Genomic DNA, 12984 nt, shown 5'->3' with positions numbered 1-12984 from the left:
TGCGAATAAAGTAATGAAATGCATTGTGTCTTATTAAAATCCGAAATGGATTGGGACAAATACATAGTGATAAAATGGATAATAGAGTGTGATAGACTTGACACAGTTGAGTCATTTAACTGCTATGAGATAGCTGTAAAATAGGTTATCAAGCTATGGAATATTTAAAACCAAAGAAAACAGTAATAGATAGTTGTGGCCTTGTGTTGATCCTGAGGGTGATTTCATTCCTATTTAGTGGTTCTGTGATACAGCAGGAGTAAATTGACAACAGTGAAAGAGACAATTATGGAAATGGTTAGTGCTGATTCACCTTAATTTAGACCTTCATATTTCTGCAGACGTAAGCCATGCCCCACGTCTCTTAAAAGATAGTGAGCATCCATTATTTTATACCAAGGATGAATCATGTGATGCCTATATTATGGTGATGTTCAACTTACAGCAGTAGTACCTAACATTTGGGGAGGCATGTGATACTTACCCCTACTTAGCAACATAAGTAGTTAAACAGCAATGTAAGAACTTCTGACAGCTATTCAGATGGAAGGTAACTAAAAATGATAGGGAGCTCAAGAAACGTTGAGTAATGATAGGGATTGGAGGCCTCCTCCTATTTTTTAAAAGATAATATTTAGTAATATGTGGATTAAAGCAAGAGGAGGCCTCCAAAAATCATCTATCATTACTAAATTACAGGGTTGATACTGAAAGAGATACCGTTCTTTGTTACACTTTGTGTTTTCTAAGTGTGTATCTTGGGCGCCTTCCACACAGCTGAATAAAATACCACATCAGCTGCTTTGAACTGGAATATGGCAGGGTGGACTCAGATAACTCAGTTAAAAGCAGATATTGTGGGATTTTCTGCCGTGATATTCTGGGTTATATGGCTGTGTGAAGGAACCAGGCCTGTAGCGAGGGGGGGGGGGGTTTAGGGGTTCAAACCCCCCCCCCCCCCGAAATTTTTCAGGTTATTAAAAAAACACTGATTTACTCATGAATTTTAACTGGTTAACCAAATCCCCATGCTAAATCTATGAGACGCAAAACATTAAGAGTCCCTCCAGGCACTATCTCAAGCAGATATTGACAGGTTTGTAGCGGAGTGGGTTCAACCCCCCCCCCCCCAAATTTTCAAACCCCCCCCCCCCATTTTTTTTCTGGCTACGGCCCTGGAAGGAACCATTGGATCCAGGGAGTTAGTTTGGATACACCTAAGAGATTGGCCATAACCAGAAGCAAATTTTTTACTTTGAATAATCATATCAAAATGGGGCCCCTGGTGTCACAGTGTGTTAAAGCGCTGAGCTGCTGAACTTGCGGTCCAAAAGGTCCCAGGTTCAAATCCTGGGAGCTCCTGACCCCAGCTTCTGCCAACCTAGCAGTTCAAAAACATGCAAATGTGAGTAGATCAATAGGTACTGCTCCGGCGGGAAGGTAACAGCGCTCCATGCAGTCATGCCAGCCACATGACCTTGGAGGTCTCTATGGACAACGCCGGCTCTTCGGCTTAAAAATGGAGATGAGCACCAACCCACAGAGTCGGTCACGACTGGACTTAACGTCAGGGGAAACCTTTATCTTTTTAATCATATTAAGCACTGCTTTGGCAAGCTTTCTTAATTTCTGGTGGTATTTGCCATGTAGCAGAGGTAGTTGTCTTCAAGAATTCAAGTTCAAAACTTCCTTGGACTTGGAAAGCTTTGTAGTTGTTTGCTTTCAAGTTGCTTCTGATTTATGGAACTCCTAGGGTGATGCTATCAAGGCTTTTTCTTTGCAGGATTTCTTCAGAAGGTGTTTGCTGTTGCTTTCCTTTGAAGGTGAGAGGGTGAGATATATTTGGGTTCACCCAGTAGATTTCAATGGCTGAGGCCCCTTCTACACTGCCAGATAATCCAGGTTATCAAAGCAGAAAATCCACATTATCTGATTTGAACTGGATTATTTTAGGTCCTTTCCACACAGTCATATAACTCAGAATATAAAGACAGATAATCCACAATATCAGCTTTGAACTGGGTTGTCTGAATCTACACTTCAGGTCAATGTGGATTTTATACAGGAGTGTGGAAGGGGCCTATGGAAGTGTGGACTCAAATAACCCAGGTCAAAGCAGATATTGTGGATTATCTGCCTTGATTTTCTGGGTTATATGGCTGTGTGGAAGGGGCCTCTATACACTGATGGCTATCTATACATTGATGGTACAAAGTAATAAGCATGGGGTATTCCCCACAGTGGACTGCTGGACTGCTGCCTAACCTCTCTATATAAGAGTTCCTTATGAATATAAGTGACTGAAATGTTGTATACGTGAACAGGACTTTTTCTTCTTTTTATACGTAAAGAATTTCAGGCATGTGGGTTACATGGCTATAAATGGAGGCTGCCCTAATGAATCTCCCATTCCATTACTGGCAGTCAGGACCTCCCAGGTTAGAAGAACAGCTGAGCACTAAAGAATGAAATCCTGGTGTCTTCTGTTCTGAAAGCATCTCCTTACCAATTGCATATGTGGTTTCCTACCCTGAGCCAGCCCTTGGAAAATATTTGTCTTTGTTTATATCTTTCCCAAAATAATAACAATAATTATCAGCACGATAATCTTTCATTGTCAGTAATAGAAGAAGCAGTTTCCTGAAAACAAAGCATTGTATCTTGGTTTGAGCACAATACTAATCCCTGCAATTTCCCACAGAAAATACAGTATAGTCACTGCAATGGGAGGGATAGGAGGAGGGAATAGTAGAACAGGGAACAATTATTTTAGGCACTGTTCAGAAGTGTATGTATTTATGTATACACATATGTGTAGATTTTGGGAGGGGGGGGGAAGTAGTCATATCAATGTTTTGCATTTGATCTTGGTTAAAAATGTAATCCCTGCAATGTGATTGTAAAAAAATTAAAAACGTTTGGAGGGAAAAAAAAGAAAGTACAGTATTGTATTACCTTTGGCATTTTGTATAGGTCGGATCCAGTCAGGAGCACGCAGGAGCCAAATCTAAGACCAAAATGTGGGTTTTTTCCTCCAAATCTAGGGCCCCTTCCACAAAGCTGAATAAAATCCCACATCATCTGCTTAGAACTGGAATATATGGCAGTGTGGACTCAGATAACCCAGTTCAAAGCAGATTTTCTGCCTTGATATTCTGGGTTATATGGCTGTGTAGAAGGACCCTAAGTCTATAGATTTCAAAACATCCAACCAGGAATCCTGAAAGTAGAATTCAGCACATAAGTATCTGCACAGGGAAAGCTTACTGCGGGAAGGTGCTGTGGCCTGGTATTTTGGTTCCTTCACTGTGGCCGGCTAGAGAGGATGTTATTACAAAGATCAGCTTAGCAGAAGCAGAAGCAGATAATGCAAAAGGCCAACAAGATCCAATTAGCTCATGTTGACTCTGTCTAGCAACTACTATCCAAATTCTTCCCTCAGCCAAAGCACCATGATATTCAAGGACCAACTAAAGGTGCATCTACACTGTAAAATTAATGAATTTTGACACCACTCTTAACTGCCATGACTAGATGCTATGGAATCCTAGGAGGGGTAGTTTTACAAGGTCTTTAGCCTTCTCTGCCAAAAGCTGGATCTACACTGCCTTATATCCCAGGATCTGATTCCATATCATCCGTTTTGTGTTATATGAATGTACACTGTTAGATAATCTGGGATAATCTGGGATCAGATGGGATATCGGGCAGTGCAGATCCAGCCAAAGAGTGCTGGTTCTTCACCAACTACAACTCCCATGATTCTACAGCAGAGTTTTCCAAAGCTAGCTAAAGAGGGAAAGAGGGGAGATAAAACAAAAAGAGAAAACGAAGAGATAAAGCAAATAAGCAGAGCAACAGCAGAAGCCACTGTCATATAACATTGGAGTAGCAGCCATATTACTGCTCAGAGACAACCCTAAAAGTCCTGTTTCGTGGAAGTGAAAATGTCAAGGGTATCACACCTATTGGAGACATTATGTTCAATCACAGAAACAATTATACCTGGTGTTTTGCTGGACAAGTTCCACAGAAATAGGGAAAGAGACATTTCAAATGGCGGTGACACTAGAGGTTGTGTCACCCGGTACAGTAACTCTTAGTGTCATCCCCATGGATCTTTTCCTGTACCAGAACAAGCCACGGTATGGTAACTAAAATATCAGGAGATTTGGCAAAATCAGCAAATATTTTTAAAAAACCAGTAGTAATTAAAACAATAGCACATGTTTGTAAATCAAGTCTGGTCTTTTGACTTTGTAATAAATTACTACAATATTTACAGTTGCTAGTTCACATGATGTTAATACAGTAGAGTCTCACTTATCCAACATAAACGGGCCGGTAGAATGTTGGATAAGCGAATATGTTGGATAATAAGGAGGCATTAAGGAAAAGCCTATTAAACATCAAATTAGGTTATGATTTTACAAATTAAGCACCAAAACATCATGTTAGACAACAAATTTGGCAGAAAAAGTAGTTCAATACGCAGTAATGCTATGTAGTAATTACTGTATTTATGAATTTAGTACCAAAATATCACGATATATTGAAAACATTGACTACAAAAATGTGTTGGATAATCCAGAACGTTGGATAAGTGAGTGTTGGATAAGTGAGACTCTACTGTACTACTAGATAGGACTTCTGTGCTTCCTGAAAAAATCCCTTGCAGAAGTCTTCAAAGTGAAAAGATGCTGGGATTGAGGTGGAGAGAGAGAATTTAAAGCAAACAAGAAAAATTGGATCACCTGAAACTTAAATTGGATTATAAAATGTTTGGCCAGGCGGATGGAATCTGATTATACTAATCCATAGATACAAGAAGAAGAAAAAGGAAGAGTCCAAGTAGAATAGATTGGGGGGGGGGGATTGTATCCAGAGGTATTTTCCTTCAGACATTTTCATGCATAGAAGGTGCTACCTTGTCTGTGAAACGAAGTATAGTCTAGATCAATGGTTCTCAACCTTCTTAAAGTTGCGACCCCTTAATACAGTAGTTGCTGGGATTTATAGTCAACCTACAATCATCCACCAACAATGAAATTGAACCAAACTTGGCACACAGAACTCCCATGACCAACAGAAAATACGGGAAGGGTTTGGTGGGCATTAACCTTGGGTTTAGGTGTTGTAGTTCACCTACACCCAGAGAGCACTGTGAACACAAACAATGACGGATCTGGACCAAACTTGGCACGAATACTCAATATGCCCAAATGTGAAGCGTGGTGGAGTTTGGGAAAAATAGACCTTGACATTGCTGGGATTTGTAGTTCATCTACAATAAAAGAGCCCCTTGAACCCTACCAATGATAGAATTGGGCAAACGGGGCTTTTGGTGGGAGGATTCACCATCTTTTTCCAAAAAAGGAAGAGAAGAACAGGCGAAGGGGTTCTTCAGCCTTCTCTGCCAAAGAAGTTACTAAGACCATCAAAAATATGTTTTCTGATGGTCTTTGGTGACCCTCTGACACCCCCGTCACAACCCCCCCCAGGTGTCCTGACCCCCAGGTTGAGAAATGCTTGTCTAGATGTTCATGTGTCAGTGGAGTATTAAGAGAGCATTATATAAACATATGGATTTTACAAAATAATAATGGCTGAAATTACGAAATGCCATAGAATCATAGAATCATAGAATAGTAGAGTTGGAAGAGACCTCATGGGCCATCCAGTCCAACCCCCTGCCAAGAAGCAGGAAATCGCATTCAAAGCACCCCCGACAGATGGCCATCCAGCCTCTGCTTAAAAGCCTCCAAGGAAGGAGCCTCCACCACAGCCCGGGGGAGAGAGTTCCACTGTCGAACAGCTCTCACAGTGAGGAAGTTCTTCCTGATGTTCAGGTGGAATCTCCTTTCCTGTAGTTTGAAGCCATTGTTCCGTGTCCTAGTCTGCAGGGCAGCAGAAAACAAGCTTGCTCCCTCCTCCCTATGACTTCCCTTCACGTATTTGTACATGGCTATCATGTCTCCTCTCAGCCTTCTCTTCTGCAGGCTAAACATGCCAAGCTCTTTTAGGCGCTCCTCATAGGGCTTGTTCTCCAGACCCTTAATCATTTTAGTCGCCCTCCTCTGGACGCTTTCCAGCTTGTCAACATCTCCCTTCAACTGTGGTGCCCAGAATTGGACGCAGTATTCCAGGTGTGGTCTGACCAAGGCAGAATAGAGGGGGAGCATGACTTCCCTGGATCTAGACGCTATACCCCTATTGAGGCAGGCCAGAATCCCATTGGCTTTTTTAGCTACTGCATCACATTGTTGGCTCATGTTTAACTTGTTGTCCACGAGGACTCCAAGGTCTTTTTCGCACACACTGCTGTCAAGCCAGGCGTCCCCCATTCTGTATCTTTGATTTCCATTTTTTCTGCCGAAATGAAGTATCTTGCATTTGTCCCTGTTGAACTTCATTTTGTTAGTTTCAGCAAAAGCAGAATTTTAATGCTCAATAGTCTTTGTATCTTCTTATTGTTGCTTTAGTCCAGGCTATCTGCGAGACTGCATTCTCTCGTATTAGTTCACTTTCCATTCATTCTCATAACCTTTGCACCTTCACGTGTATTGACTACAAGTCTCCTCATACCTAGCCAACATAGTTAATTGTGAGGGATCATTTGATCTGCACTTCCAAAATATCTGGATTTCCACAGTTGCCCGCCTTTGCCATAGCTGTTTATGCAAACACTACATGCTTCTGAGGTGAAGCTTTTACCATCCAATCATAATGTGTCATCCATAGAACTTCACTGAAGTGTGTCTAAATGAGATTGGTTTCCCCTTGTTTTCCAACCGCTTCTTCCATTAAGGAAGAATGAATAGGGCAGCTGCATAATATTGTTTGACTGATAATGCAAAGCATTTCCCATCTGGCAGTGGCTGAGTTGCAACAATTTTATAATTATAGTTAGTTTGTGCTGTGAAATTAAAGATTTTGATAGTTTTTTTTTAAAGTAAGGATTACACAGTTTACTCATACACCTTGTTTAGGAAAAAGACTATACTACATCAAGTGAAGCTGCACTGTGATGCTTAAAATATCTTCTAGCAAGGAGACAAGATAACTGAAATAATAGCAGTGATTTAATTAACTGTTACTGCCACGAATAGATGTGGGTCAGGGGCGAAGAAGGGTCTAGGCAGAAATATCTAACATGCTTTATGTGTTGATTCTTAATTTTTTAATATACCCCATATGTAATGTTATGTAGCTAAAATTAAATGTTAATAAAATATTATTGAAAAAATGTAGTGGTATCTAAGAGGAACCCCTGTATTTAAACTGTAAGTTCTGCAACAGATTTAGCAGTGGAAGAGGACACTGAAGCTTCGCTATTTAAATTTCTTTGTTCAACATTAGCAGCTTCTTACTTGCCTTCAAATACATGACATTGCCTCAGCAAATGAGGTGTCTCATCAGTTTACTGTCATTAAGTTACCAAACATTAAAGGTTGCTTGAGGTTCCAGCAGCATTCCCCACATCTGACACTCTCTGGGCCCTTCCACACAGCCCTATACTATATCCCAGAATATCAAGGCAAAATAAATAAATAAATCAAGAGTTTGCCCATTTTGAGGCAACCAGATAGTTTGTCATCCAAGGAGAGTCCACAAGTGAAAATGGGCACTTCTTAGTCATTATATTTATGTGGGTTCCCTGCTTCCCAGTTTCCAGGAATGTAACCATTTCAGGTTGTGCAATAAGTATTTAGGAGTTTTTTCACCAAAGTAAGGCTACTCTGCACAACAACTGACATACTGTCTATGAAGACCAAAGTAAGCATTTTAAAAGCATGATGATAAATTGTCTGATGTTCTCGGGAGAATATAAACATGCTGGAAAGTGCTTCAATTGTCAAGTTCTCTTGCTGCTTTTCAAATAACTGAAAAATAGACAGGGTAACAGGTGAATTTTGGACACTCATTATGTGTGCACCCTGCTGACTTCCAAGTACATGGCCATTTTCAACCAATATTGATTTTAATTCTTCTCCCAAAAGGGATCACAACATTATTTGGAAGTGACAAAATTACCACTTGGAGTGTAGAAGCTTGACCAGTTCAGATAACTCAACTTTGCTGTGATATCAAGCAGAGCTTTAGAACAAACACATGTTAGAGAGAAGGGCTTTAAAAACCCTTCCCACTCACTCGCTTCTGTCCAAGAAGGTTTTATGCAACCCTGGGTAGATAGGCATAAAAATTAAACATTTGCTGATAGTAAATCCAGGATTTGCAACACTTACTTAAAAATTGATTTTCTTTTTTATTAAGTACAGCGGAAGCATTTTCTGCACAATCCACTGTAAACAATTGTTACTAACTGATTCATGTAAATGTCTAAAACACTACTGGTGGCATTCCGAAACTGACTCCTTCTGTCAAATTTTTCGAAACCCCTATTTTATTTTATGGAACCCCATTGGGGATCGGGACTCATACTCTGAAGAAGCAGTTGTTGCACCCCTAGGCTGCATAGGCACCTTGAAACCACACAGAAGCCCAGAATATAAGCAATCAAGCTGTTTATTGAAGATTATAAGTAAGCACAAGCAAATATAGTTCAGAGTCAATAAAATAGGTTAGATCCACAAGAGCAGTGTACTTGAAAGTCTTTAAGCAAGAGTCCAAGAAAGTCACTCAAATATTATTGTCCAAACCAGAACTCGAACTTAGTCCCACTAGAAGTATCAAAAATAGTCCAAGCAGGATTCAATTCCAAGGCATGAAACAATCTGGAAACCACAGGGAACAAGGCTAGAATGCAGGATCAAACTCCAATATAATCTAAGGTATTGGAAATCCACATGGCAAAGTCACAGGAGTATTCCACTGGATTCAAAGGCAGAAACAAGGCAGGGACTTGAATCAAAATCCATGGCTGCAAAGCATACAAGAACACGGAGCAAAGATCTTTCTCTGTTGAATTGCAAAGTTGACACCTCTGCCGTGCAGAGAAAGGGCCAGGCATTTAAGGAAAACCCAAGGTCTTCCTTCCATGGGAAAACTATTTCTCTCATGAGAAAATTACTCATTAGCATGCTTCAAAAGCAGTCGTTTACTCCTTCCTAAACATTCGCGCTCCCTTCTTCTGTGAGTGATCGCCTCCCTTCTGTCAAATACATCCTCCTCCTCCAAACTAGAATGTCCATCTGGCAGCTGGTGAACTGGCCTTGACAGCGAGGAAGAATGTGATTCAGAATGCCTGCTTGCAACCATTCCGTCTCTGGTCCCAGAATCCACTGGAACAGATTCTGGCAAAGCTGGTTGTATCTCAGGGTCAGGCCCAAACCCAGAGTCCTCTGGCAAAGCAGGTGCAGGGACAATTACTGGCTGAATGGGCCCAATCTGAAAAGCTATGCTTGCACCACTTGTAAAATGATTTGTGGTGAATCTGGGAGAACTCTCTTACCCCTAATCACACTTACAGCCCCCCCACCTTTATGGGCAGCCATTGTAAATTTACTGGGAGTCATGGCTGCCATCAGATGACTTCCGGTCATTGCTCCTGCCCCCCCTCCCTGTCACAGAACTATAAAGCAATCATGAAATTGGGCAGATCTGTATTCATGGGGAGAAATCGTGAATTTAGTCAACATAGAGCTAAGGACCTATTATTTTAGCTCAAAACAACGTGTAATGGGGTCCACAACAGTCTCCGTTCTATTTCGGAGCTTGCCATGATGAAAAGGGCCATTCCGATGGGCAGTCCTTAGCAACAAGCTGCCATCCCTCTTTACAGGAGTGCATAATAACTCCTTCCCTTTGCAAATTTCTTTAAAAATTATCAATGACAGATATAACGTAATAGAGGCAGATTTGCATGAAGAAGAAAGCTGGGGTCAGAGACTTATTGCCTATGTGTGATGAGGAAGATAGTGGGTGCCTATGAGGAAGCACTAAAGTCTGACGAGAGGATAATGAATGAAAATGAGTAAGGGAGGACTGGAAGATCTCACCACCATCACAGGCATGATTGGTGGGGATGAGAGAGAGAGAGAGAGAGAGAGAGAGAGAGAGAGGGCCTTCTCAGTGGTGGTGGCTCCTCGGCTATGGAACTCCCTCTCTGGCGAGATTACATCAGCCCGCTCACTCCTGTCCCTCAGAAAGATGGTAAAACTTGGCTGTGGGACAAAGCCTTTGGGACAGTGCAATAAGGCAACAATAGGAAACTTCACCCTGCTGACTGGATTCGGTATGTCTAATCTGAGATGGTTTTTATACAATTGATTTTAAAGTGGAGATAACTGATTTTAGTGCTTCTGTATTTATAGTTTATTTATGTTCCGGCATTGAATGTTTGCCATATATATTTTTTCTTTTTCCTCCAAAAGGAATTTTTAATTAATATTATTATTTTATATATACAGTAGAGTCTCGATTACCCATCATAAACTGGCGGGTAGAATGATGGATAAGCCAAACTGACCGATAACGGGGTGGATGCTCGTTCACCCACCCTCCCTCTCTCCCTCGCTCACTTACCAGGCTGAGTCCCAGAGCGAGCCAGCGAGGGAAGTCCTTTGCTGCCCTCCTTCACTCACCTGCCCTCCGTCCCTCAGCTCCTTCACCATGCCAGGGCCCGGCAGCACCAAGGCCCGGCCTGGTGAAGGAGCGAGCGAGCGAGAGGAGGGCCTTTGCTGCCCTCTTTCGCTCGCCTGCCCTCCGTCCTTCAGCTTCTTTGCCACGCCGGATCCCGGCAGCACTGGGGCCCGGCTTGGCAAAGGAAAAAGCGAGGGAGGACCTTTGCCACCCTCCTTTGCTTGCCCACCTCGGTCTCTCAACTCCTTCACCACGCCGGGTCCTGACAGCACCTGGGCCCGGCCTGGTGAAGGAATGAGTGAGCGAGCAAGGGCCTGTGCTATCCTCCTTTGCTCGCTCTCCTCCGTCCGTCAGCTCCTTCACCACGCCGGGTTCTGGCAGCACCGGAGCCCGGCCTGGCGAAGGAGCAAGGGAAGGCCTTTGCTGCCCTCCATCGCTCGCCTGTCCTCCGTCCCTCGCTCACTCACCTGGCTGGGTTCCGGCAAGTGAGGGAGGACATTTACCTTGGATAATACAGGGTGTTGGATAAGCAGAAGTCAGATAAGCGAGAATCTACTGTATAACCATAGTTACCACACTTTTTCCTTTTCCATTCCTTTCTCCCTCCCCACACCCACCCCTCCCCCTTCCTTGTTGACAACTTAAACCTTTTTTTCTCGTTACATGAACCTTCTTTCCAGTCTATCTAATGTTTTTCTTCCAGCTTTCATCATCTGGTTTAACAGTCTCTAGCCATCTTCTAAATGGAGTCAATATTTCTTTAATTTTCTTGTTTGTCTGACCATGTTTTGTTTCTTATAATGTCCACAATGTTTGCCGTTTTAAATAAATAATAAATAATTTTTTTTAGTGTCAGGAGCAGCTTGAGAAACTGCAAGTTGCTTCTGGTGTGAGAGACTTGGCCGTCTGCAAGGATTTTGCCCAGGGGACACCCTGATGTTTTTTACTGCAGTGGCACAGTGGGTTAAACCCTTGTGCCAGCAGGATTGATGGCTTGAAGGTTGGGCTGCTGACCTGAAGGTTGCCGGTTGGAATCCAACCCGGGGAGACAGCGGATGAGCTCCCGCTATCAGCTCTAGCTCCATGAGGGGACATGAGAGAAGCCTCCCACAAGGATGGTAAAACATCAATAAATAAATGATCAGCTCCCAATTCCTCTTTTTAATTAACTTAATGATGCCTCTCAATACTGCCTTCTGATAAGGTCCCTAGAGGTTGTTCCCTCTGCCCTGGAAGACAAGATGGCAGAAAAAATCCCACAATAGCAGAATAAATCTGCTTTGAGCTGGAATATATGGCAGTGTGGACTCAGTTCAAAGCCGCTATTGTGGGATTTTCTGCCTTGATATTCTGGGTTACATGGCTGCCTGGAGAGGAGAATCTGCTGAGGCTTTCCCTGCGGATTTCTTTTGAAGTGGTTTCCGAGCGCCCTCTAGTGGAGAAGGCAAAGCAAGGCCGCAGAGCACAGCCCTCTTTCCTCGGTGTGATTGCGACGCGTACGACGTGGTCAGGATTTCCCCTGTTTTCTTTCCAAGTCGGGAAGGCGTTGAGGGGAAAGGGGCGGCCCTTTAGGCAGCCCCTCCTACTTTGGGCTTGGGACCAGGGAAAGCACCTGGGGGCGGAGTGGGAAGGAAGGAAGAGATCAAGCTTGCCTTTCAGACTCTGCAGCCTTCTGATTCGAGACGGGAGAGATCTAACCTGCTGGTAGATCCATGGAGCTGCTGCGCTGGTCTTTTGCGGTCCGGCGCGCTTTCCGGCACATGGGCTGCAGCAGGTGCGATTGCAAGAATCAGATTCTTCCGTTCTGCAGCCAGGGCTCTTCTTTCCTTTGGCTTGAACCCCTCTCCTCCCCCCCCCTCCTGCCTTCTTTTCTCTCCCTCTGTTCATGCCTTTAGCAACTTCAACTTCCTTGATCTCCCACACATGAGCAAACTTCTGCCCTCTAGGTGTTTTGGACTTCAACTCCCAGAAATCCCAGCTAGTTTACCGGCTGTTAGGAATTCTGGGAGTTGAAGTCCAAAACACCTGTAGGGCCCAAGTTTGCCCAGGCCTGGAAGCCTTTCGCTGATTACACCCTCTCCTAAGGCCCTTCTACACAGGCTTATAACCCAGAATATCAAGGTAGAAAATCCCACAATATCTGCTTTGAACTGGGTTATCTTGAGTCCACACTGCCATATATTCCAGTTCAAAGCAGATAATGTGGGATTTATTCTGCTGTCTGGAAGGGGCCCTAGAGAATTCCTTTCCCCTGTGCCTCTTCTACACTGCCCCATCTACACTGCCATATAAACATCCAGATTATCTGCTTTGAACTGGGATCTATGGCCATGCAGACTCATATAATCAGGATCAAAGCAGATAACGTGGATTATCTGATTTGATAATCTGGATTCTGTGGCAGTGTAGAGGGAGCCCAGGGCCCCTTCCACACAGCTGAAT

The 12984-nt window shown here is 43.1% G+C and overlaps 1 protein-coding gene across 2 annotated transcripts in view; it reads left to right on the top strand.

The window, feature by feature from the left end:
• The window catches only part of LOC100557971 (quinone oxidoreductase-like protein 2), a 52055-nt gene that overhangs the window by 13149 nt on the left and 25922 nt on the right, over positions 1-12984 (top strand). The window contains exon 1 of one of the 2 annotated variants that reach the window (XM_008117793.2): positions 12141-12316. The exons of the other annotated variant lie outside the window; for it this stretch is intronic. Within the exon in view, the coding sequence (XP_008116000.2) occupies positions 12255-12316 (62 nt within the window). The 5' untranslated portion in view covers positions 12141-12254. Of the gene's footprint in view, positions 1-12140; positions 12317-12984 lie in introns of those variants that run through there. 2 annotated transcript variants of the gene reach the window in all.

Source organism: Anolis carolinensis, chromosome 4 (assembly GCF_035594765.1).
Source record: "Anolis carolinensis isolate JA03-04 chromosome 4, rAnoCar3.1.pri, whole genome shotgun sequence".
Classification (NCBI taxonomy): domain Eukaryota; kingdom Metazoa; phylum Chordata; class Lepidosauria; order Squamata; family Dactyloidae; genus Anolis; species Anolis carolinensis.
This window is presented reverse-complemented; position numbering and strand designations above follow the sequence as displayed.